Below are 26,812 nucleotides of genomic sequence, written 5' to 3'. Positions count from 1 at the left end.
CTAATGCACCCCTGTGTCATCATAGAACTGTGCACTGATAACAAGTCGTGTGGTCTTTGGTGTCCATGATTTCCAAAACGAATTTCAATTTTTGATTCGTCAGCCCACAGGACACTTGTCCACTTCACCTCAGTCCATCCTAAGTGAGCTCAGGCCCAGAGAAGGCAGCGGTTGTTTTCGGATCCTTAGCCTAAGGTTTCTCCTTTGCATGGTAGGGTTCACAGACAGTGGGGCCTTGCAGTGATTTTCACCACAGAATCATGTCTGTTTTTAAACCAGTGCCGTCTGTGACACAAAGATCATGGGCAGCCAATAGTAATTTCTTGTTCCATGCATACAGAACCTTTCTCTGGATTCTCTGAATCTTTTAATGTTATTTTGTACCGTAGATGATGAAAAGCAAAAGTTCTTTGCTATTTTCCATTGAGAAATGTTATTCTTGAATTGTAGCACTATTTCCCCACGCAGTGTTGCACAGAGAGGTAAAGCCCTCCCCATCTTTACTTCTGAAAGACTCAATCTCTCTGGGATGTGATTTTTATACCCAATAAAATAGTCATGAGATGTTCCACCAGATGTTTTTTCTAACATTACACATCTTAGCCAATCTTTTGTTGCCCCTGTCCCAACTTTTTTTAAATGTGTTGCTGGCATCAAATTCAAGTCATCTTGTTTCCCAGTTTCAAAATTTTATATGCTGTCTTTGTACTAATAACAATTAAATATATGGTTTAAATTATTAGCACACTATTGCATCATTAAGATATGAGTTCCAATAAACGTGCTCAGACAGTCTATGTGTGTTTTCAAGAGTTCAGCAGCCCTGATAGGCCAGCGTGTAGGTTGTTGTATGGCAAAATATTCTCCAACCAACGTCAACATTACATATAAAAACTCAAAAGACAAGTGTGGGTTCAGTGGTCATTATGGACAGTGAATACAACAGCTATAATTGCTTTGTAAACATTGCGTCCCCTAGTTCCTATCGCCATCACTATAGCGTTTTATTAAGCATTTCACATCAAACCCCTCTGAACAGCTTTGTTAACATCTCAACAAAGTTGTAGGGCAGCACTTTGATGTATTAATGTGATTTTCCAATGTCATTTTTGTCCATTTCTATTGGTTCTATCATTGACAGCTACTATAGACTTTATATATCTTTAACTGTTAACCAAACAGTTTCAGTCATTACCTTTGGTCATCTATAGTCATATATGACTTGTATGGTATTTTATGACCCATAATGATGATATGAATTACCGCCAAAAGACTACCAATCAGAAACCTATCTGAAAAGATAAAATAATAGGCCACATGTAATGACTGTTAGAGAGACCTGTTTTGGCTGGGTTTGTGGAGGTAGAGAGAGTAAGAGAGAGGTGTTAGCAGAAAGATAGTGATGATGAAACACATTAGTTTATGTTAGTGAGGGTGGCTCAAAGTCCAACCTGAGCGGTCAGTGCCTCAGAGCATACATAGGCACATTCAGGAGGGAACAAACAGAAGCCCCCCATCATATCTCAGGACAGAATATTAGTACGCTTAATGTGATGATAGATCTGAGAAAATGACCTAGTGGACAATATATGCATTCTTTCTTTCTCGCCTGGCCGCTTAGGAACAGGAGGAGAAAAAAAAATGGATAACATGACACATCTGCAAAGTGAGTATATGAAGTTGTTCTCTTCTTTTGGCGCGATTTGACTGTGTTTGCTGGTGTTTAAGTAGCTATTTTCTACAGTTTTCTCACACAGCATTACATGCAAACTAAAAACCAGCATAGACCAGCAAAACCAGCGCATGTTGTGTGTTACATGCTTTCAAACGGTTAGAATGTGTAAATTGTAATTAACAACCATGATAATCAGCTTCCATTTAGTTTTCTTCTGAAACTGATGCAGACTTTTTGGCTTCTTTGGACTGTTGTAACTGCTGTGAGAATTTACTGACCGTTTACAAGTTACATTGCAAGTGGCAATCAGCGGGGTCCAAGTACTGTACGCTCTTTTGGATATTAAGTATTTAGAATGGCTTCTATTTACAATAGATGTTGGTTCTCAAAAAAATGCCTGCCATTTTTTTTTAAATTCAGGCTTTTTGATCTTTGTATGGTAAGTAACATTTTTTAGTTTTTCTGCTGAAAAAACACTGAAAAGTTTCTGTTGGCTGCTGGTTGTGCCCAATAGTCAGTAATGGTACAGGAAAATGATTTCATATGCATTCAATGTTTTCTAAGACATTGGGATCTAAAGGGATCTTCTTTAGGATCTAAAGGTGTCCAACAGGAAAGTAGTGGTCGCTAATGGTAACCATTAAGCTAATTTCCATTAGATTAGGTTTTAGTCCTGATGGTTCGAATGCTCTATTTTCAGTAGAGAAGTAAACATCTCAGAACAGTACAGTTTATGGACATGCCATGTATCTGAACTTCTGTTTAACTTAATGAACAAAGCAATTCCACAGCAATGACTCTTGCATTTGTGTCTCAGCGCAGCGCATTTTCTTCTAGAAACAATGCTGCCAAGCCACTTTACACAAGGTTGCTTCCTGAACTCATCTTTGCACTGCTCATGAGTTTTCATGTGTGCTTCATGCAACAGCCCAGAATTGGTAGTAGGTCTATATTTATGCAACGCACCAAAACTCTTTTACTTTTATAATGGAGTAAATATTGTGCGCTAACAAGAAAGATAGAGGAGAGATACATTTTATTTTATATTCCTAAATACATTTGGAAAGAAATAAAAGAACAATATTTATTTTTATAAAAGCTACGTATTTCCTCTACAAATGAAAACGTTCTTTCCAGCACCTACCATTTGTGAACAATACAGCCTAAAGCGGTGAAAGTGAAATGTCACAACTTACCCCATAGGCCAGCTTATCTGTGATAGACTGTGGGGCAGGTTGTCTGGTAAGTTGCTGAAGCTAACCCTGCCGTGAAGGCTGTGCTTTAGCCTGGTTAACTCTCACTGTGAGTTTTTATATATTTAAAAAACAGCGCTATATTACAGCCACCAAGAGTGAGATTAAAATAACACAGGAGTGAATTCTGTGACTTATATGGCCAACTCAGTATTCGTGATACTCTTATGATTAAAAACATAAATTATATGGTACAAAGAAAGTCTTCAGGGCAAATCTTGAGAAATATCTGTCAGATTGCTGTAATGCTGCTATAAGAAGATGACCAACAGTATGCTCAGTGTACAGAGTGCAATGAGACTTTTATTGTGCTGGTGCAATGATGGACCTCATGAAGTTTTTGAATAAACTTGTTTTTATATCGTAGGAACCTTGTGACTTTGTGACTGTGTGTCCAGTGGCGTGGGGTCACCACTGAAGCCCACCTGGCCTCACTCTGCTGGATCCCAACTGGACCCAGAATGCACCTCTCCAAATGGTCAGAAAATCACTTTATAGTTCAGACAAAAAACACACAGTGTTCCTTCTTGTTTCGAATGTAGTAAATATGTTTGGTCTCTGAATTTTGTTTCTTTAGCTTTGTACTGGAGCTATGAGGCTAATGTAGCTAACGAGAAATAAGGCCTTACGCTCATCAGCTGGCATACTGAAAACCACATGGCTAAATCATCAAACACTAATTTAGCAACCAAGAAAAAAGCAATGTTTTTTGTACTTTTTATTTGTTTGGGGCAATAATAAAAACAATTGGTGTTTTTTTTTTTTTTTTCGTTTTTTTGACCCCACAATTTTTTAAATATTCACGTCTACGAAACGGTCGAAATTGCACTTTGTGGCATATATACTGACTCAAAACGTGCTCTACCAAATGGTTGAGCAGAACATTAAAGGGTTAAGGGAAAAATTGCGGAATTATTTATTTATATTTATTTATACACTTAGCAAGCAGTCCACTCTAGCTGGCCTAATGCTGCTTTTACTTGGCATCTGTTTAGGCTACTTAACCAGGCTAACTCAGTGCTTAACTTTAGCCTTAAGGCTCTCATGGTCAGTAAAATGCAAAAGTCAGAAAGCACCCTTCATTTATTTAAGTCAAATGACTGTCAATGCAAGTTATTCATTATTCAGGATATTTTTCTTGCTTCACAAAAAAGAAAACAAAAATTACCCAGAAGCCTCAGTATCTAAATATGATATCAGTTTTTCTCAGTATTTTTCCTTCCAGTCTTTACCTTTATTACAGCTTCCATTCTGTTCAGGAAATTTGCTTTCACTTTCTCAAAGAAATGTGCAGGGATAATTTCCTCCAAAACACCTCCAAAGTTCAGTCTTGGAAGTTGGTTGCATTTTCTGCTTCTCATGATCGAAATAATCCCAAACAACGTTGAGGTCTGGACTCTGTAATTGTCCTAAAGACAAAAGATGAATGTTTCTCTGATGGGGTCAGTTTTGGTTGTCTACCAGGTCTTGCAGGTGGTCATTAGGAGTCTCATTTTCTCAAAAGTTTTGGAAACTTGTTTTCCTTTCTCCTTCCTTATGCAAGTAGACTATCTTACATGTAATCTCAGAAATTTCTCCTGTATAATGAATAACTTGTGCTTAATGGCCATTTAGACTTGTAAACTGAAGGGTGGTCTTTGACTTTTGCTCAGTTCTGTATTGTGTGCTTCTGCATAATAACATGACTTTTGCTGAGTAATTCCCTCGTTTCTGTCTCTCCCAGTTCAGCGTGGCTGCAGGTACATTGCCCTACTGCACTGAAGGTGTGTTCACATAAGGTTTACAAAAGCCTGGCCCCACTCCTGCCCTGCAGTGCCGCCATAGTGGTGGTAGTGTTGTACTCACTGGCGGATCAACTCCACAGCTTTGTGTGTGGAATCTTCATGCCTCAGTACCGCTACCCATATGCAGTGCCTCTCGCCCTCATACAGGTACTCTCAGCCTTGAAAATGCTCACTGGAGAGTTTCAGTTACAGTCTGTGGCTCATCTGTTTCTGCACAATTTGTCAGCTTCCACTATCCAATTCACCACTGGTCAGGACTGACCGCAGGACTGCTGTTGATCAGACATTATTTGGGGGGTAGACCATTCTCAGCTGCGTCGAGTCACTGCTAGATTAAGCATGAATACACTTATTAAGCAGATGCTTTTATTCAGCGCAACTTACTGTAGGTCAGTGTAGCGTTAGTCTGTATGTCTGTACTTTCCAGATGTTGCTGAATCTCCTGGCACTGGTTGGTCTGCATGCTGTGGGCCTGGTCAGGCTGAAGCCGTATTCCCTAAGGCTGGCTGAGCGTCTGATGGTGCCAGCCGTGTGTGGTAGTGTCCAGTCTGTCCTGGCCCTGTGGGCAGAGGCCAGCGCCCACTCCGGTCTTTATCCCCTCACTGCCCGCCTCCTGCCTGTCCTCAGCCTGGCCTGGAGCCACCTGCTTGCCCTAACCACGTCCAACAACACCCACTTCAACTGCATTCTGGTTGCTGTCACTTTCGTCTCTGTCACCATCACAGGTAGAACCACAATACCCAGCATGCATCAAGGCAAGAATAGGATGATTATGAATAGGCAGATCATTAATTATGGTCTATGAGTGTGTCAATGTCTAGTTAAAAATCCGATAACTGCAGAAAATCAGATTATGTCAGTAATCCAATCAACACATTTGCATGCACTTCAGTAATCAGATAATGTGGAAACTCCGGGTCTACGCGAGTCAGACAGTAATCTGATTTCTGCTTTCCAACTTGCCAATAAACTGGGCTTGATGTAAACATGATGAAACTTCATAACATAGCTTTTTTTTATTTTTTAAAACGCCACTTTACTTGAAAATATGAACATACATCATTTAGAAAGCGAAGAATATTTACATCTTTCATTTTGTCAAGCATGTAGCTGGTTTCAGCGTCACTTCAAAGTGTTTCGTGGCAACGCTGCTTGCTCAATTTCCAGTACCAGTGTGTTTTCACACATGCGCAGACTCTGAATCTGAAAGAAATCAGAGTAAGAGTGTAACTAATAAATCTGGTTGCTGAGCTAAAATTTACACAACCATGTGAATAACTAGATAACTGCAGAAATCCATAAGGAATTATGATTGGATTATTCAGTGCATGTAAATGAACTCAATGTTAGCATTTTTAGAACGGCTATTCCCTAAAGGGACAGTCCATCCACAATAAAGAAAAACGCAACCATGGCAAATGTGTTGCGAACAATGCTCACTCACATTTTCTAAGCCGCGTGGGTGCTAGAGCCTATCCCAGCGGTCATCGGGTGTAAGGCAGGAAACACCCTGGACAGGTCAAAACCTAGGGGCATTTTAGCATGTCCAATTGGCCTAACATGTCTTTGGACTGTGGGAGGATACCCACGCAGACAGGGGGAGAACATGCAAATTCCACACAGAAAAGGCCCCGGTCGCCCGGCCGGGGAATCAAACCCAGACCCTTCTTACTGGGAGGCGACTGCGCCACCGGGCCGCACGCTGCACAAACATACCTTTGCAAACATAAAATTGTCCCTGGAGGGCAGTACAGTTTGCTTGCATCTGTAATTTTCTAAAATGGTTTTGAAACAGCAGTCTGAGTGCATTCATGCCTGAACCTTTATTGCCTGCCACTTTCATTTGAAGTCATTTGGCAGCATCAGACTTCAGAACACTCAGGCTGAGCCCCAAACCATGTACTTTAGCACAAAATAGTATGTGAAAAAACAGTGCAGCACCATTAGAAGTGCATTCCTTAGTGTAATTATGTAAAGCACAGAATGCGTGGGTCAGGACGGAGCCTCAGTAACACTAGCATATGGACAGACTTTGATGAATACAATGGATGCATTGGCAAAGCTTTACACTAAAGAATAAACTGTCAGTCACTTGTTTCACACAGCCAGTGCAATTAAAGCTATCATGATGGCCATTCGGAGGAACTGGAAGCATAATCACACAATATAAAGCTCATTTGAAAATGTATAGTACAGTGCAGAAATCAGAGTACCCTCTTATTTATTTAGTTTTATTTTTAGTTCTTTATTTTCAGTGTCAGAAAAAAAAAATTACAGTAAACTACCAACAAAAAACTTCCATCCATCCAAAACTATCAGTTTTATTGTGCACTTATGAATTCTGTGCCCCTGCTGCCACTTTAACTCTCCCTTCTTTCTAATCTTAAAAATGGTTTCAGCTATATCTTTCCAAAAAACGATATTCCCCTTTGAAGAGACACGTGCACACAAGAAACTATCCATTCTCACCTCAGCTGAATCTCGTGAAAAAAGTGAGAAAAGCAGGTGTTTCCAAAACTGGACATTAAAAAAACGACTAAAAAAACAGAAAATGGGACTCCTAACAACCACCTGGAAGACCTAGTAGACTGTTAAAACTGCTCCCATCAGACAAACAGCGCTTAAAGCTTTCATCTTTGAGAGAAAGGAGAAAATCAAGCTGCTTCAGATCTGAAAACATCCGCAGGTGTTTCTGTCCATCCTTTTACTGTGAGAAGACCACTCAGCGCACTGAGAGAAGGAGACAGACAAAAGAGAACTTTTGCACTAGAACACTAAACCTGGACATCTGAGAGGTTGGAAGCGTGAAAAATATCCCTGCGGATTTCTGAAAAATGAATAAACTGAAAGCGAGTCTCCTGAAAAGAGTGGAAGCTGTAATAAGGGCAGATACTGAAAAGTTGATATTATATTCAGATGTTGTGCCTTCAGTCAATTAAAATCTATGAAATAAGATGCACCGAATGGCTGTTTTGACAGTAAATTCAATAAATGAAAGTATGGTTTGCACACTCCTTCTTCTTCTTTCGGCTGCTCCCTTTAGGGGTCTCCACAGCGGATCATCTGCCTCCATCTTGCCCTATCCATTGCCTCCTCTACTTTCACACCAACCATCTCCATGTCCACCTTCACTACATCCATAAACCTTCTCTGAGGTCTACCTCTTCTCCTTCTGCCTGGCAGCTCCATCTCCAACATTCTTTGCCCAATATATCCACTATTCCTCCTCAACACCTTGTCCAAACCATCTCAACCTGGCCTCTCTGGCTTTATCTCTAAACTGCTCCACCTTCACTGTCCCTCTGATCTGCTCATTTCTAATCTTGTCCAGCCCTGTCACTCCCAACGAAAATCTCAGCATCTTCATCTCCGCCACCTCCAGCTCAGCCTCCTGTCTTTTAGACAGAGCCACAGTCTCCAAACCATACATCACAGCAGGACGCACTGCTGTCTTGTAAACCTTCCCTTTCACTCTTGCTGCTATCCTTCTGTCACACACCAGCCCTGACATCCGTCTCCAGCCACTCCATCCTGCCTGCACCCTCTTTATGGTTTGCACTCTACTGTAGTCTAAAGTGATTCTGAACTTCACACTGCCTCCTGTAAGGTGTATGTATGTTTGTCTTTTCAGCGTATAAGGGCCTCTATACCATCGAGCCACTGGAGTACTTGTACTCTCCTCTCAGCCTCTTCCTGCACAGCCTCTCCCTCGCCTGGCTAGCCAAGGTGGCCCAGTCTGAACGAGGACACACCTCAATCTTTGATATTTACTACACCCTGACAGTGACTCGCAGCTTATTGCTGGGGTTCCTGTGCCTGCTGCACCCGGACAGCCCGCGGGCCATCACAGACGGCAGCTGGCATAGTCTGCTGTTCCTGGGCTACATGCTGGGCTTGCTGCTGCTGGGTGCAGTGCAGGTCCTTATGGTGGACATTACGGCCCTGAGCTTCTCCGGCCTGGCTGCGGCCCTGCTGCACTCAGCCAGGGGACTCGCTCTGCCACTTTACAACCTGCTATAGCACAGACTGTGCAATCAGAACTAGGAGTGCCTCCTGTCCAGGATTTCCTTGGATTCTAGTGGTCTTTCCAGGAAAATACTCCCACTTTGTCCTGGATTCTATGCATTTTCATATGTCAGCATTTCTTCTTCTTTTTAATGAGATACAGGAGCACATTCAGTGCAAGGCTCATTCTACCAAAATGCACCACAGAGCACCACAGGAAGTCTTTCTTACCTGTAGCCATCAAACTCTATAACTCCTCCCTCAATGTACAAGAACTCAGAGGTGCAATAATTTTACTGTATTTGTAAGAATTTAAACTTGTTCATATACCTGCTACAAACTGCTCCAAGTTATTAAGTAAACCCAATCAGACTTGCTTACATGGTTTCTGGCACTGTACGACATGCTGTTATGTGAAAATGCATGAAAGTATGGACAAAAGTCAGAATTCAAGATATCTGAGGCCTACAGCTGCTGGCACATTGTTAACAACACAGTAACAGTTTCCCAAATTATATTCAGGGGAGATGCCAGGTTTACTGTGGTTCATCTTCCAGAAATATTTAGCCAATAGCAGCTCCATGGTCAGAAACCTGACCTCTGATGAAGAGCTACACAACTGTGCATCAGCAGATGGGCTACAGTCTGTAACTGTAAGGTAAACCTTTCTAATAAAATGTAGAACTTTCTGAGCCGCCTCCACCTCACAGCAATAAAACACAATGATGCTTTTGTGTAATGTGGCTGTAAAAGCATCGATGTCAGAAGTCCTGAACAAATAGGCCACTGGATTAGACTTTTCTCCTCTCTGTGCTAATTTAGGTTTATATGGCTAGACTCACATTTGAGTTTATAGGTAGTAATTGCAGGTTTGTTTGACTGGGAAAATGATGTGCATCCTGAAGAGCAAATATCTAGGCTATCATATAGAATGCTGGAAAATATTATAGCTGTGTTATACTTTAGCTGTTACGTAAAATAACTAATTAATAAATATAGAAATGTAGCCAAACCAATATGTGTATGTATATATATATATATATATATATATATATATATATATATATATATATATATATATATATATATATATATATATGATTGGAACAGGAGAAGAAAACCTATAATGTAAACCTTTAATGTAAGTCAGTGGAACCAGATTTTATTCTAAGTAATTTGGGGCTGTTTCTTTTGGTCCATTCATCATGAAATTCACACACAATGTAAAAGCCAACAGGCCTTTTCAAATTATGTCATAAACAAAAACAAATGACAAAAATGGAGATATGAGGTTTTCTTCCAAAGGCAGCATTAAATGAACGCTCTAAAGGGCAGAAGATTTGCATTTTTTACTCAGTTTTTCTGTGATAAGCAGTTTTTTAATTTGTTTTCCTAAGATATTATATTATTTATATTATTATCAAAATATTAAAAGTGTTGTTTTCTCTTCATACTTATGCCATTGTAACAACAGAACATGTTGTCTTGATAAAACAGTGCATATTATGTTGTGATAATAGCATAAATAACTCGAGATCTTGTGAAAACCACATTAATAGGGGGCAGTCATGGGCTGGAGGTTAGGGAACTGGCCCTGTGACCAGAAGGTTGCCGGTTCGATCCCCAGTGCTGACAGTCCATGACTTAGGTGATCTTGAGCAAGACACCTAACCCTCAAACTGCTCCCTGGGTGTCATGGATAGGGCTGCTCACTACCCCTACTGTGTGTATATTCACTAGTGTGTATGTGGTGTTTCACTTCATGGATGGGTTAAATGCGGAGGTGTAATTTCCCTGTTCGTGGGATTAAAAGAAGTATCACTTAATTTGACCATGGTATTGACATGTCATGAGCTCTTGGGTAAAAAAAAAAGCAAATGAAGATGCAGTGAAAAAAGCAAATCTATGGCTTATATATTTAATACTGTCAGACAGTATTAAAACCAGTTAAACATGTATATATTAGAGATTAATTCACAAATCCCTTTCTAAGAAATTTTTTTTAAATACCCCACAGCTTCAACTGATGGGTTTTGCTCCTTTTTCAGAGATACACTGGGTGTATGTATATATATATATATATATATATATATATATATATATATATATATATATATATATATATATATATATATATATATATGTATATATATATATTATATATATATATAAAGCTATGGGGTATATATGAAGCTATATAAATGAAGCTGTGGGGTATTTTAAAAAATTCTTAGAAAGGGATTTGTGAACTAATCTCTAATATATACATGTTTAAGTGGTTTTAATACTGTCTGACTCACTACAAACTGTAAATTTGCAAAGGTATTGACAAAGTTTAGCCCAAAGGGGCCATTCTCTGTCAGGAGTCTGAGATAGCATAATTTGCCTCACTTTCTCTGTGGGGGTAGCTCTTCATCTTTTTGTCTCCATCACTCTCCCCTCTCCCAGGCCTGTGCAGTATTTGCTAGTTTTCCCTGCTAGAATAACCAGCATGGTCTAGCATGGACTAGCATGGCTGATCGCCACCAAAACTAGCTTATCGCAGCTGTCGGAACAAAACCTTGTATCTCCGTTTGTGTCATTTTTCTTTTTCTGACATAAATTGAAAATACCTGGTGTTCTTTATGTTGTTTGTAAATTTCATGGTGAACAAACCAAAAGAAACGGCCCAGAATGACTTGGAAAGACGTCTGGTTCCACTGACTTACATTAAAAAGTAGTTTTTTTCCTTCTCCTGTAAAGTCACCATTCTGGAGATACAAGGTTTTGTTCCGATAGCAGCGATATGTTGTGTTCGTGGCTGGCATGCTGGTGAACCAGCATGACCATGCTGGGGTGCCAGCTAATCCAGAACCAGACCAGCATAAACCAGCAGACAAAGAGGGATCTGACCATTTACATATCCCCAGGCCTCTGTTAGCTGAATTTAGCATAACAGAATTAGCAGTTAGCATTCTCCTCCAAACATGTTGAGCTGTGCAATGATGTGTTAGCAGCAGTTTGAAAAGATGGTGGTGCTCAAAGTTGGGATGTAACTGAATACAAATATATAGAATACCGAAATTAAGTACCTGTGTTTTACATCTTGTAAAGCCTCAGAATCTGGTTACCTTAAACTGCTAATCATTAACAGTGAGGAAAAGTGTGGAACAAAGAATTCCCAAGTGCCTTACCAGCTAAACCAGAACTAGTATGTACTGATAAAGTATACTGGAGGGTACTTATTGTGTTGTAATGGAGGGTGTATTCAGAATTTAGCCATCATTACTTGTGAAAGTTTTTCCCAGGCCTGGTAGAGCTTCATGTCTCAGAGGAAGCGTGTGCTAGCGTTTACCCTGCTTGGTAGCACTATGTGATGGGTGAGACTTAGCCAACAGGTAGGAATCTACTGGCAATTTTTCAACTCTGGGCTTCCTAATTCCCACCTCAAAGCGTTCAGATCACCTAAACTGTTCTAAAAATTGATTCTCACCATAAACTAGTCCTAGTAACTTGGTTGCTGATTGCCTACAGAATGCTCTTTAAAAGCATTTACAGCAGAATTAGGATGTTGTTTGGCTAGTGCTTCATTTATTTTAAATGTGGATTTAGGTTACAGCAATTTATCATTAATATAGGGGCAGAAGTTACATGATAGTGTGGATCAAAATGCTCAAACAGAAACTTTAAAATCAGCTTGAAAACGCTCAAAACACACTATTACTACTTATTCTACAGTGATGAGCCACGAAAGCACAACTAGGAGAAGGCTGCGCTCTTCGGAAAGACCTTTTCCATCTGGGAATTACAAGCTGGCTGTTTGAATAGTTTTTCTACTTGGAAGTTTCAAAGTTCCCAATTTCCGCTTGGTGATGAAATTCAAGGTTCAAAATGCCTGATACCGTTATTTTTTGTGTGCTTTTGTTGAATTCTATAGAAAACACTGCATTCATAGAGTCAAAAAACACATAAGCAAGTCTACTTGAGATTACTTAACATCTCAACATGATTTGAGGTATGTGGTGAAAGTTCCACTGCTTGTTAGCTACATGAGCCTCACAGCTCCAGTGGAAAACTAAAGAGGCGAATGTCAAGCATGAAATGCATCTCAGGCCTTACCTCATTTGGGATACGGGAAATATGTGTAGACATTTTATTACCTATATTCCCAAACTATTTGTTGAAGAGAATAGTCTGGTGCTAACATTGTTTCCGCCAAAACCTGAATTCCGGGCAGGTACGAGAAAAGGTATGATTTGACACTAGAGATGTGCTTCACAAGCATTGCCAGAGGATAAATGTGAAGGATAAAATCACCAATGATTAATCCATGAAGACTCTCTGTGAATCTGGTTAATGTAACACCACCAGCAATCCAGTTTATCAGAGAAGGACAGTTAAAACACTGCAGCAGTTTTCTCATCTGTGACCCTTTATGAAACTATCTGTAATTAAATATTATTTATTTGGTAGAGTACTGTAGACAAACACATTACAAAATACTGTATGAAAATACATATGCATATTAGAAAACAGCGTTGAATACCTAATACCTTTCAACCTTTCTAACTTTGAGAGAAATGTTACTCTGAGATTTGCCCAAGAAAATGCAGACTAGATCAAAATTCAGTCCTTCTGCTCTGGTTGGCTTAAGACTGGTCAGCGTTAGGGGGCAGGTGGATGCCCAGGCTCTGCAGCAGGTTAGAGGCAGGTCCAGCAAGGCCAGCCTGTGAAGCCAGGGACTCGAGCAGATTTGTGACCAGGTTCACATCCACATTCAAGGGCTGGAGGTCCTCCTCTGCTGGCTCTGAGCTGCTGGCTGCATCTGCTCTGTCATTGCCCTGTTGGAAATATTGAACAAGGAATGTTAATACTAAATCAAAACTAAATTTAACAAATGAAGCTAATTCATTTTTTTCCATGGGAAATACATGAAAACTGAACCTGTTAAGAAATCCTGACAAGAACTTAAACATGTCAAGTGAGTACTACAAACTTTTATATAAAATGTTAAATGGCCCATATTCTACATTTCTACATTTTGTAGTGTTATTTCCCCCTCTTGAAATCCATGTATACAAATGTTGTGGATTTAGGCCATTTAATTTTTAATTTTTGCATTTTCTAGCAGCATCTGTTAGAATTAAACAGGCTATTTTTGTTACTGTGCCTTTAAGACTGGTGTAAGTGCCCCTTATTGTGCATCATTCAGAAAGCCACACACTTTCTACAGTAACAACACCCCTTATATCTCCAGCAGGCCAACCCTCTATTGGCTGAATGGGCAGTCACACATTTAAATGCGTTATAAATGGCTGTGATATTAATTCAAAATGTGATATTTTTGCAGTTCAGTTTCTATATATTGACTGGGGAGTGAACACTAAAAACATTTGAAATTTGGATTTCCATGCAATGGGCTCTTTCATTTTCAGCAATCAAAACATTAGTTATTAGGTTTCTCACTTTGGCGTTGCGGGTGAAACTCTTGCCAATGTTTGTGGTTTGCAGCTCTTGATCCATTTCATCCATGTATCTCCTCAAACTGCCCAAAGCTTCTGCTCCTGCTTGCTCTCGAGGGCCTACTTCTTCATCCTCATCCTCCTCATCCTCATCCTCAAAATCATCCGAATCCAGCTCCTCATCTTTTCCACCTGTAAAACGACGTGAATCAAAAAATCATCTATAAACCTTTTGTGAGTACTATATAAAAGTATTCATATGTCATATCAAGGGGAATTAGATCATACAGAATATTAGAATATTCAATCACAGAACTATTATTAGACCTTTTATTTCACATCCATCATGTTAATCAAAAGCCAAGAAAGTTGGCTCATAAGCAAATCACAATCAGAAAAACACACACACACACACACACAAACAGAAGCATGTACACTGTATGGGCATAGTAGGAACAGAGGCCTAACTTACCAAGCAGTCTGTCCATTGTACTGGTCACTACATCAGGGTCAAAACTAAAGGGTTCTGGCAAACAAGACCTGAAACCCAAAGGTCAGCTGTTTACTGTTTAACCCAGTGCATTCAAACACATTGCTGAAGTATTACTGCAGTGTTTGAAGTGATTTATGAAGTACTGTAATATTATAAATATTGTTCTGGACAGCCAGTGTCCAGCACAGTCTGGTCATTTCCCTGCATCTGAACCTGGTAACCATCAGGAGTGCTTACGCGAGGAAGTCACCAAACTGTGCTGAGTTCCAGGAACAGATTAATAATGATGATGATACCGTGGGAATTCTGCTCCTTCGTGTGACGACATGGCGTTGATGAAGTTTTTCATCCCCTGCGTCACGGCCACCAGACTGTAGCCAGCTTCTTCTTCTCGCTCCTCTTCCTCAGCCACTCGCGTCCCACACGTAAACCCCCGACCACCCCTTTCCTCCAGCAACCTCTCCAGCTCTTGAGAACTGATGTTCAGCCAGTCATCACCTGCAGGGGGCAGCAAAGAAACACCTCAATACCTTTTACAGCACTTACTGAATGGCCCAATCCCATTATTTCTTTTTACCCCTAACCCCTTGGAACTGAGTTACAAGGGGTAGTGGTTGAACTCTTGCCCTATGAAATGGGAACCTAAAAAAATTAATTAAAAAACAAAATAAAGATATATAATAAAAAAGAAATGATAATAAAAAAGGAGGTAAAGTTCAGCTCCTCACTGCTGGGCTTTAGTTACATTTAGGGCATCATATGCCTTCAAAGACGGGGGACAGTTATTTATTATCACCCACCCCCAATTCTTTGGTAATATGAAGCTGAAGTCAGATATTCAACAGCTTCCTGTTCGAATTTTCCTGTTTCACCTTAAATGGAGCAGCAGTTACATTCTGGCGCTTCAGGCATTGATACTGCAGGACTATTTAAGGTGGAATGGGAAAGTTAGCTACCTAGCTCCTATAGACATTAGCATGCCATTAGTGATTTTTTTTATGCTTGTTATGAAGAAAATGAACATAACACATTGAAACTACATTAAACTAAGATAACAGAGGGGATTGGCATTACTGTCTTATATGTCTTAGAACCTTAGAAACCAAGGGGAATTTCACAGATTTCTCAAAATTTCTGCAAAATTCAGTTGCTGAGATGTGAACAGTCATTCAGAACACTTTTATGTAAAAAACTTTACTGCGGAGACCAAATTCCAAATCTCTTTATAATGGTGGTGATAGGAACCAGGGGCACATGTACCTCTCATGGATGCCATGCAGTCTCAGATATTAGGCAGCGTATTCAAAACTAATTCATGTAATAGCTTTCTGTGAGGGTGATTTTAGAGGCATTAAACTGACATCTGGTTCCCATCACCACCACTGTGAACGACTCTGACTTGTCAAGTCACACGTGGCAAGCCAAACATGTCTTGGATAATGGACTACATTTGGGGCCAAAGAAAAAATATATACTTAAAATTAAATTATATTAAATTAAATTACTTAAAATTAAAATATATTTAATTCTTCACTCAGCTATATGGTAACACTTTATTCAGAGGGTCCACTGTAGATGCTTTGTAGATGCTCAGAATATCTTTAAGTAATATTCAACTAAATGCAACTGAACAGGTTGGGAATGGAAGATTCTATCAAATATATCTCCAACACTAAGCCTAAAACTAACCCTAACCTCAAGGCAAATCCTACACCTACTCCTAAACCTAACCCCAACCATAATGTTACTGATAATCACCTGAATATCACCTGTAATAACGTTAATGATTTAAGTATTGATAGATCATCTACAGGGGACCATCCAAATGAAGTGTGACTGCTATATTTTATATTAGTGGTCTACAGACATCAGCTGTGTTTATAGTCTAATTCCGGCAATACGCTGTAAATTAGACTACCATCGAACTTGCAGTTATAAGTCCCTGTATACATCTTAGCGCTGAGTTTTGGTTCAAAACCTTATCATTTGAAGTAGACAGCTTCACTCAACATAACTGCATTTGCATTGAGACAGTCTGATCAGAAGTACGTTTCGAGCGGTGCAGGCACGCTTGGTCCCAGCTCAGCTTCAGGGAGCAGCTGTGAAGGAAAATATTCTGTATTAAAGGCAAATGGAAATGGACTGATGGCTAGAAGGGTTAACAGCTCTGTGTAGTGGAACCTCAGCTATGTTGTCATCAAGCAAGCAACAGCGGGGAAAACATACTCTCCTCCGGTGGAAGATGTGCCTCTTGTTTCTTCAGTTCCTCCAGACTATAGGGGGCGCTCTGTAACACCTGCAGCACCTCTTCACCTGGACCATGAACACTGGAACTGTGAGGGATTTGATACACAGAAAATACTGTTTATTATAGGTTTAAATGTTCATATTATTAAGGCTGAGATTAGGATCACAGTTAGTGCTAGGACCAGGGTTAAAATCGGGGAATATTTTGGTGAATTGAATAGGTATTTAATTAAATATCAGTTCAATGCAAGGTAAGCGTCTACAGAGCGTCTACAGTGGGCTATGTAAGTGTTACCAGAACATGGGTAAATTTATCTGTAATATAGTACCAACACCACAACTTCATCAAATCAGAAGCAATTTTGTACACAGTGCACATTAATGTTCAATGCACAGTGTAGTTTTTATTGTTCTTCTTCTTCTTTCGGCTGCTCCCTTTAGGGGTCGCCACAGCGGATCATCTGCCTCCATCTTGCCCTATCCACTGCCTCCTCTACTTTCACACCAACCATCTCCATGTCCACCTTCACTACATCCATAAACCTTCTCTGAGCTCTACCTCTTCTCCTTCTACCCGGCAGCTCCATTTCCAACATTCGTTGACCAATAGTTTTTATTGATATTATAAGGGAATTTAGCCCTTCTGTATAGACATATCGCTGTTGTCGGATCAAAACCTTGTATCTCCAAAATGGTAACTTTACAGGAGAAGGAAAAAAGTTGACTTTTAATGTAAGTCAACTTTTTTCCCCTCCAAGTCATTCTGGGTCGTTTCTTTTGGTCCATGCATCATGAAATTTACACACAACGTAAAGGGCAACAGGCATTTTCAAATTACGCAAAAAACAACAAAAATAGAGATAGAGACAGCAGCGATATTCTTAAATGTAATTAAATAGACTGTTATCCCACATGGGTAACCTTGGAAACTGAAGAGGACCATGCTAATAAAGCTACCTTATACTAAACTGACAAAAAGACTGGTATCAGTATACTGTATGTATCTGATGATGAGATACTCATCTAAACCTATTTAATCCCAGGACTTTGGATTTGAATGAGAAACGCCAATTGTGGAGCCCCACCTGTGTGTCCTTGTGACTGACTGCTTGAAGAAGTTCTCTGCCGAAGTCATTAACTCTCTGTACCGCACGGAGCCTTCCAGTTCCCCCTGAACACACATCATAAAACAAGAAAAGCTCCGTGATGATTATTTCAATGCAGAGTTAATCTCGTTTGCATAGAAGTTTCAAACAGTGTCTCAGTTCACCTTGAAGTACCCGTTCCTCTGCAAGCTGTCCAGAAAGCCTCTCCAATGTGGGTGAGAGCTGACTGGAGCCTCGTGACCCGCGGCTGCTGCCAGCCCATTCTTACTGCACAGGATCTCAAAGCCGTGAGCCTTTGGGGAAAAATAACACCTTACATATTCGACATTATTTTTAACTACAGAACTGTGGAAATAAGTGAAAGTTATTAAATTAAAAAATACTTAGATTTGCTCCTTCTGTGCACTAGGTGGCGCCTTGGAGAAGTGGATGATGTGGCCAAAATGTATATATTTACAAAATTGACATGTACGCCAATCAGGCACAACATTAAGACCTTGTTTCTACACTCGTTGTCCATTTTATCAGCTCCACTTACTGTATAGTTTCACTTTGTAGTTCTACAGTTACAGACTGTAGTCCATCTGTTTCTCTGATCTTTGTTAGCCCCCTTTTACCCTGTTCTTCAGTGGCCAGGACCCCCATGGACCCTCAAAGAGCAGGTACTATTTGGGATCATTCTCAGCACTGACGTGGTGGTGGTGTGTTAGCGTGTGTTGTGCTGGTACGAGTGGATCAGACACAACAGTGTTGCTGGAGATTTAAAAAAATGTGTCCACTCGCTGTCCTCTCTATTAGACACACCTGCGTTGTCGGTCCACCCTGTAGATGTAAAATCAGACAGCTGTACAGTATGAGCCAAATCATCCTCTAGTCCTTCATCAGTGGTCACGGGACGCTGCCCACAGGACGCTGTTGGCTGGATATTTTGGTTGGTGGACTATTCTCAGTCCAGCAGTGACACTAAGGTGTTTAAAAACTCCAGCAGCACTGTTGTGTCTGATCCACTCGTACCAGCACAACACACACTAACACAACAGGGTCCATGGAGGTCATGACCACTGAAAAACAGGGTATAAGGGGGCTAAGAAAGTAGAGAAGCAGATGGACTACAGTCTGTAACTGTAGAACTACAAAGTGCACCTATACAGTAAGTGGAGCTGATAAAAAGGACAATGAGCGTAGAAACAAGGAGGTGGTCAGAATGTAATGCCTGATCGGTGCATGCATTTATATACTTAAGTAGACCTATATTTGTAGATTAACAGTGTGTTTATTATTCTAGGATATTAATTTTTATTTAAGAAGCATCTTTAACCATGAAATGTATATGTAAAATATTTTTATTGGGCAAAATAGTAAAACCAAAACACAACAGTACATAGATAAACCTGTATCAACAAAGGGTGTAAAATGGCGTAGAGCATTGCTATATGTTGTTTCCTGTCTGTTTTTCTTCAAGGCTGGAATTAGTGTCATATTCTGCAGCTTTTTGTTCTAATTTTCCGTTCCACCTTAAAAGGACCTGCATACAGCACCTGTGCAGACACCTGAACGTAACAGCTGCAGCATTTAAGGTGGAACGGGAAATTCAAATAAGAAGCCAGCTTCAGCTTTGAACAATTTTTCTAGTCATTTGTTTAAAACGTGTGACCCGTACTCTCACGCCACTGACCATCAGACATGCAGGCTACTTCAGATGAAGTGGGAAGTGACTGAGGATTTGCTGCATCATTTCCTTTCAGAACGTGACTGAACATCAGCGCATGAAGAGCCCATAACTCACATTTTACTAGTACTTTATTTTCACCCCCTGATGTCCACTTATAACACTTCTGTGGGTCTGTGAAGCAAAAATGGCCACAATTCCCTTTTACATGACCATTTCAAATCCCGCTTTATTCCACACAATTAAACAGTCTATTATTTAATATGCTATAATATCCATATAAGTGTAAATGGTCTCTGTTCTGATTGGCTGTGCTGTATTTTGCCTCATTCTATAAACAGTCCTTGCTGAAAAACCCTTAGGACCTCAGCATGAATAGGTTGGCCCAAGTATGTAGGCTGAATGTATGTTTAAAATGCGCGTCATTTTTGTGACATCACAATTCAACATGACTACAATGCTCAGTTTCCATGTATGGACTGGACCTTTAACAGTATTTACATAATACGTCAAACACTTATTTATTCACAAAAAGCCAGGAAAATTTGGTTTTCAATGACATGGGCCCTTTAATTTAAGTAATTTGTAATTAAGTAAATTGAAGTAATCTGTACACAGCTACTCCACAACAATTGACCACTGAGCTCTGTGGGCATGAGGGTCAGTAAGGAAAGGTCCAGGCACTCACCAGCTTCATGCCCAGCTCATGAGCCTTGTACTGGGGGTGAGAGCGAGGGGGCAGGGTGTATCCACTCCTTCGGTCTGGAACAAAACTCTGCTGCATCAGCTGAGCGTACAGACAACGAGTGAACGTCACCTGATAACAGAGAGAGAGAGAGAGAGAGAGAGAGAGAGAGAGAGAGAGAGAGAGATGACACACAGGATACAGTGGGATGTTTCAGTAACTTAGTTTTAGTCCAGACATGTACAATTTTATTTATTTATTTATTTATTTTGTACGGCAGTTGTTTACACATTCATATATATATATACATACATATATAAAATTTTCTATATATATATTTTCTGTTTTCAGCTTTTTAGAAGAATGGTCAAGGTAAGGATGTGCGATATGGCAAAGATATTATATCACGGTACATGATATACATCATGATATTCTGTTTTTCTGAGATTTAATAAGCTGGAACATGTAAAATAGAATCTGTAGTGCCACATAAAGAATACTATAATAATAATAATAATAATAAATCTACAACACTTTGTAGATTAACCCTAACCCTAACCCTAACTCAATGTTTTATGGACTGTACTGCACTAAATCCAATTAAAAAGGTTAATTATGCTCACTTTGTGATTAAACATGTAGTTAGTCTGTGTTCTTTAAATACTAACAATATCCACAATATGCTCAAAAAAGTGTATCGTGACAATTTATCATGATAGCAATAAAATATCATCATATTGCCCACCCAAAAGTGAAGACATTCAAGCTAGAAAATGAGCAAGACAATCTTCTTGATTCCTTCAGAGCTCTTTAGTTTGGAGCAGAAGTTTCTAATCAGTTTGAACTGCACATTTTCTGTGTCATGCACTGAATTCAGTGCCATCCAATCAGAATCATTTGCACCCCTATAGCTCCTGCATACAATAATACCAATTTTTTATGTACCTAGTCATAATCATTTTTACACGACTATTTCCCAACCTCTATTTACCCTTTAGATTTAAACAAGCTGATTTAGTTCTACTGTTACTGCGCCTTTAAAACACATGAGAGATGTAAATGAGCTTTGCTGTGATTAGCCACCGTCTATAGTGCTTCGATGGATGGATTTTGCTTGAACGTTTCAAATGATTCACAATGAGCTCTGCAGTCAGCAAGAAGTGTCAACAATCAAATCTCTCAGATTCTTCACAGCAGCGCTTCTTTGCCTTGATGCCGCTTTTTCACTCTCTTCAGCAACTTCACGAGGAGCCACCTGGGATGCTTCTCCAACAGGAGTGAGAAACAATATCCATACCATCTCTCTCCAAAAAAAACTCTCTCTCTAGAACAGTAACTTTACAGGAGAGGGTACAAATGGTCTTTATTTTCAATGGAAGTTCATGTAAAGAGATTTTATTTGAAGCCATTTTGGAGCATTTCTATTGGTCCAATCATCACGGAATTTAAAGACAATGTAAAACACAACTGATGAGCCCAAATTATGCAGAAAAACCAAAAATCGCAATATGCTGACCACTGACCAGGCTCATAAGTACCTGCTTGACAGGTGGATTTATGAAAATAAAAAAAAAAACTTTTAAAGTGCATCTTTTGGAAATAAATTCATTTACATGCATCAACTATTTATGCTTATTAGAAACTTTTTTTTAGCATTAGAACATTTTAAAGTATTTAAAAAAAGCTTTAGTAAGGCATTAAAGCATTAAAGTATTGGAAAAGCATTTCAACTTAAAACCTTTCGATCAAAACATACATCATATAACCAAAATTTTGACTGAAGGAATGTAAGCACACGTACCGAAGTGAGGACTCTGGCGTCCGGCGGAAAGTTCCGGAACGTTCTGCAGGCCTGCAGGTCAATGGGGTCACGCAGATAGAAAGCAGATACGGCAGGCGCTATGAGGGCTGGACGCTGTGACAACACTGCAGCAATGGCCGCAGGCAAGTAACAGTGAGCGTGATGGAGACTAGACTGGATCTTATCAGGGTACCTGCACACAGACGTAGACAGACAAAGAGTTTTCTATTCATCTCCTGCGTGTCAATTTCTTTAAAATGTGCATAAAACTGAAGACTAAAGCCAGAAAGGCTTTAAAAAAAAGGCCCAAATATCAGTGGAAAATGGTTCATCAAGAAGGGGAAAATGTGAAAAACAGAGGGAAACAGATTTTCCATGTAACTGATGACGTAATGGGAACACGTTTGTCACTTCATCCTATCGGAACTGTTTGCCCCAGTGGTGTTTGTGGGGGTTTGATGGGTGATTGAGACTTCAGCCCTTATTAAACGGACCACTGCCTGCTAGGGATGGGATCTTTAACGTGCTATATATGCTTACCTGAGCATGTCGTGGATAACGTTGGTAATTAAATGAACTCTGTCGACCTGCATGTTTCACTACAAATAGCGTAATTGTGCGGAATTTAGTGCAGTGCAGTTTGTAAAACACTGAATAAAAATGAGTCATAGATTTATTATTGTATCGAATACACTGAATGAAAATAACTGCAGTCATAGTTATTATTGTATTTGTATGTGGCACTACAGGTTCTTGTCTGTTCCAACCTGTAATAACGCATGTCCTGTCACAGCGAGCATTACTGTGCAAGAGTCTAACATCATCTTCAGGAATTTGTGCAAAACAGAAGACGAAACACTGAGTGGGTTTACGTGCGCTCAATCTTCCGATCATAATCGGATTTCTGCACTTCTCATTATTCAAACGGTCATGTAAAGACCATACTCCGATCTAGAAATCCGATTAAGTATTCTGATTAAGAGGCTGGGTTTTAGCTCAGTAATCAGATTTCTCAGTGCATGTAAACTCTTACTCTGACTTCCTTCGGATTTCTCAGTCTGAGCGTGTGCGGAACAGACGGTGGAACCTGAAGACGCAGCTAAACACTTTTTGGAGCGACGCTGAAACCTACAAACTACATCCTGGAGGAAATGAAGGATTTAAATATTCTTCATCTTCTAGATGACGTAGGTTCATTTTTTCAGGTAAAGTGAAGCAATGGTTAAAAAAAAGCCGTGGCATGAAGTCTGAGTTTCACACTACGTTTACGTCCCGTCTCCGTCTGTGAGTTTACTGGCCGGCTGCAAAGCAGAAATCCAATTACTGTCTGAAGATCTGAAGTTTCCCCATTATCTGATAACTCAAATGCATATAAACATGCGTTGATCTGCGTTTTCATTATTATACTTTTGTTTTACTCAAAGGTCTGGTGTTAGACCCCGGCCCTGCGATGGACTGGTGACCTGTCCAGGGTATATCCTGCCTTCCACCCAATGACTTACAGGATAGGCTCCAGCTCCCCCCCTACCCAGAAGCATAGGTGGCCTAGAAGATGTGTGTGTGTGTGTGGGTGTGTGTGTGTGTGTGTGTTACACCCTGATGTCCAGGCTATTAGCCTCGTTTCTCAATCCTCACCCCTGCAGTCTGCGGTCGATTGCAGAGCGGATGCGCTGATGTGCCAGGCAGTGGTCAGCATGTTTGTGCAGCACGTCCAGGGCCTCCTGCAGAAATGGCACCGAGTCCCGGGGCCAGCCCACCTCTCCAGAACGCGTGCGATTGGGTAATATGTGCAGCTCCCCGCGATACAGGAACACCTTCAGAGTGACGAACAGACAGAGCAGCCAATTAGCAAACAGATGCATAAACAGTGAGGAATTCATATGTAGTGCGACACAGCATGTGTCACTACATATCAGTATTTGGCCATAGGAAGCAACACTAACTTAAAATCAAATATAATATTTTTTTTATTTTAAGAGGTAACTGACGATAGTATCAGATCGAAAGAGTTTGGCATCTTACTCTGTTCTCGCTGCTGTCGGGGTCGAGCCATTTGGGCAGATATTCTGCCGCCTCAATCAGCAGGAACTGCCCATCGTTGTCATGGATACTGGCAGCCAGTTGACTGAAGGTGCGTGTGAGGTGCTTGAGCAGGTAAACGATGAACCACTCGTCCTCCACGTTATCACCGAACTCTGTGCTGCCAGCCAGGTGGGCCGGCACACCCCCTGTACACCAAATGTAGCACTGTTTAACAAGTTGACACACAATGCTTCTGTGCACGTTTGCATATATCTACCTATTCAGCCTACAGTAAGTTATCCCATTAGAGTTATCTACAGCATTTCAGCCCAGGCAGCCAATCAGAGGACATAGGAGAACAGAGGTTATTTACATCAGTCTTAAAGGCAAAAAAAAGTAGGATATGGTCCCTTTAAAGCACACAGTGATCTACTACATGTTCCCACCTTTCTCTGGATGGTAGCTGAGGTTGAACGGCTGTTGCTGCCAAATGTACTTCACTAAGAGAGGAGCGAGTTCAGCCAGCAGGTCCTCCAGAAGCTGGGGAAGGGTCTCCTCACTGGTCTGTGTGTCTGGATGGACTAGAAAGAGCCTGTAGTGGACCACATCCTCAGAAACGGGCACTTTCTTCAGGGGATCCATCACAATAGTGTCCACCTTCAGTTAATTTAAAGCAGAAAACATGTAGTTGAGCAATGTATCAAAATACAGCAAACATCCATATCATCAGTCATCATCATCAAATTCACTGTTTGTATGCAGTGTCATGGCTAAAACTGCTGAACCTATGATGTCCAGTGGAAAACAGAGGAGCTCAAAGGGGAACTCCACCAAATCTTTCAACATTTCTGCAAGTCATTCTGAGAGGTTTGATGTGAAATATGTCATTCTAGAGTCACAGTGGTGGCCAGAGGAACCAAACATGTGGAGAATTTAATTCTCTGTAATGTCTGTAATGCTTAGATTATTAGAACTAAGATCTATGCAGATTTTCTTGAAAATAGGTAGAATGTCCTTTTAACATGATTCCCAAATAAAACTATTATGACTAATGGCTAGTAGAACTATACATGGACCAGCCATAGCATTAAAATCACCTCCTTATTCGACCCCCCCCCCACCTCCACCCACCACAGGGCAGGTATTTGCAGTGACACTGATGTGGTGGTGTTGTGTTAGCGTGTGTTGTGATGGTACGAGTGGATCAGACAGATCAGTGCCACTGGAGTTTTTTAACACTTTGTCCACTCACTGTCCACTCTATTAGACAATCGTACCTCGTCGGTCCACCTTGTAGATGTAAAGTCAGAGGCTATAGCTCATCTGCTGCTGCACAGTTTGTGTTGGTCATCCTCTAGTCCTTCATCAGTGGTCACAGGACGCTGTTGGCAGGGTATTTCTGGTGGGTGGACTATTCTCAGTCCAGCAGTGACACTGAGGTGTTTAAAAAAATCCACACACACCAGCACAACACATTATCATGTTGGTGTTACTGCAGTGCTGAAAATGATCCACCATGCAAATAATACCTGCTCTGTGGTGGTCCTCTGGGGGTCCTGATCATTGAAGAACAGAGTAACAGAGTATGCAGAGAAACAGATGGACTACAGTCTGTAATTGTAGTCTGTAACTACAAAGTGCTGCTATATGACCAGTGGAGCTGATTAAATAGACAATGAGTGGAGAAACAAGGAGGGTCAGTACATCCAGCACAGAAAGTGAAGTTTATTAGGTATCATTCTTTTGGACTAACATTAAAGCTAAAGCTCTACAGTGAGAACCTTGAGTACCAGTAAAACCGTCCAGGAGCTGAACCAACGCAACAGAATGAAATTAAGCACAAAAAATATGTGTAATTTTTTTTAAGGACACGAAAAGAAAGACTTTATCTCTCCCAAATACACCTGAGAAGAAGTCAGAGCACTATCACTGATGCCTCGATGTCGCCTTCCCAGCTTCTTGTTCGAATTTCCCCGTTCCACCTTAAATAGTCCAGCAGTTACATTCTGGCCCGCCTGAGACGTTATAATTACAGCAGTGCTGCATCATTTAAGGTGGAACGGGAAAATTCGAACAAGAAGCTGGCGAATAAGAAACGGAGCGCGTCTCCAGGTTATGAGTCATAAAGGAAAGGACACTAAAATCATCTCAGCTATGAATTACTTACTCTTTATTATTTCACTCCATCAAAACATCCAAACAGACCAGAACGGCAGGAATAACTCGGGCGTAAGCGTGTAGTTGTGTACATGCGCACAAAACCACGACCAGCAGATACTTGAAGCTTGGGGAGTGATAGATGTCAAAATAAAAGTCCGACAGCCTTGAGACTGAATTCAACTCCCTGTGTTTACAAACTTGTAATTCGTGTACAAAGATTAGATGCGTGTTTTGCTGTGTTGAGATGCGCTCTTTATGCTGTATGTCATGGGAAAAAAATATTTTGACACAGGACCGCTACTGAACTGTGAGTTAGCTAGATAGAGATAGATGCTTTGTTGATCCCGAAGGAAATTTAGTAAAGGTTGGTTAGAATTGATCTAAAACAAACATCTGATAAACATTTTCAAATGCAGCTGAATTAGATACGTTTTGTTTTCGCGACAGCCCCCTTTTTAAAAAAAATGCATA

General features: G+C 40.4%; 2 protein-coding genes across 5 annotated transcripts; one reads left to right on the top strand and one right to left on the bottom strand.

The window, feature by feature from the left end:
• Positions 1-1,467: 1,467 nt before the first annotated feature.
• Positions 1,468-9,456, top strand: si:ch211-248a14.8 (solute carrier family 35 member D3). 2 transcript variants are annotated; one of them, XM_017707847.1, is made up of 5 exons: positions 1,468-1,666; positions 3,296-3,406; positions 4,652-4,859; positions 5,140-5,437; positions 8,344-9,456. In XM_017707847.1, the coding sequence occupies exons 2-5, from the start codon at positions 3,390-3,392 to the stop codon at positions 8,730-8,732; spliced, it is 912 nt and encodes a 303-aa protein (XP_017563336.1). In that variant the 5' UTR covers positions 1,468-1,666; positions 3,296-3,389; the 3' UTR covers positions 8,733-9,456. The 2 variants fall into 2 exon arrangements, with proteins under 2 accessions (XP_017563336.1, XP_017563337.1); XM_017707848.2 differs by lacking the exons at positions 1,468-1,666; positions 3,296-3,406 and having other exon boundaries at positions 4,801-4,859; positions 5,118-5,437.
• A 3,654-nt stretch (positions 9,457-13,110) lies between these two features.
• ecd (ecdysoneless homolog (Drosophila)) lies at positions 13,111-26,456 on the bottom strand. 3 transcript variants are annotated; one of them, XM_017707845.2, is made up of 13 exons: positions 26,349-26,456; positions 24,628-24,838; positions 24,182-24,387; positions 23,795-23,973; positions 22,160-22,352; positions 20,362-20,490; positions 18,169-18,297; positions 17,984-18,069; positions 16,878-16,984; positions 14,948-15,149; positions 14,631-14,698; positions 14,163-14,350; positions 13,346-13,537 (listed from the first exon to the last, which is right to left on the bottom strand). In XM_017707845.2, the coding sequence occupies exons 2-13, from the start codon at positions 24,821-24,823 to the stop codon at positions 13,346-13,348; spliced, it is 1,875 nt and encodes a 624-aa protein (XP_017563334.1). In that variant the 5' UTR covers positions 24,824-24,838; positions 26,349-26,456. The 3 variants fall into 3 exon arrangements, with proteins under 3 accessions (XP_037398146.1, XP_017563334.1, XP_017563335.1); XM_017707846.2 differs by lacking the exon at positions 26,349-26,456 and adding an exon at positions 25,459-25,520; XM_037542249.1 differs by lacking the exon at positions 26,349-26,456 and having other exon boundaries at positions 13,111-13,537; positions 24,628-24,823.
• Positions 26,457-26,812: the final 356 nt, after the last annotated feature.

The sequence above is a fragment of the Pygocentrus nattereri genome, chromosome 10, assembly GCF_015220715.1.
Source record: "Pygocentrus nattereri isolate fPygNat1 chromosome 10, fPygNat1.pri, whole genome shotgun sequence".
Lineage (NCBI taxonomy): Eukaryota > Metazoa > Chordata > Actinopteri > Characiformes > Serrasalmidae > Pygocentrus > Pygocentrus nattereri.
The sequence above is the reverse complement of the archived record's forward strand: the minus strand, read 5'-3'. Positions and strand labels throughout refer to the sequence as shown.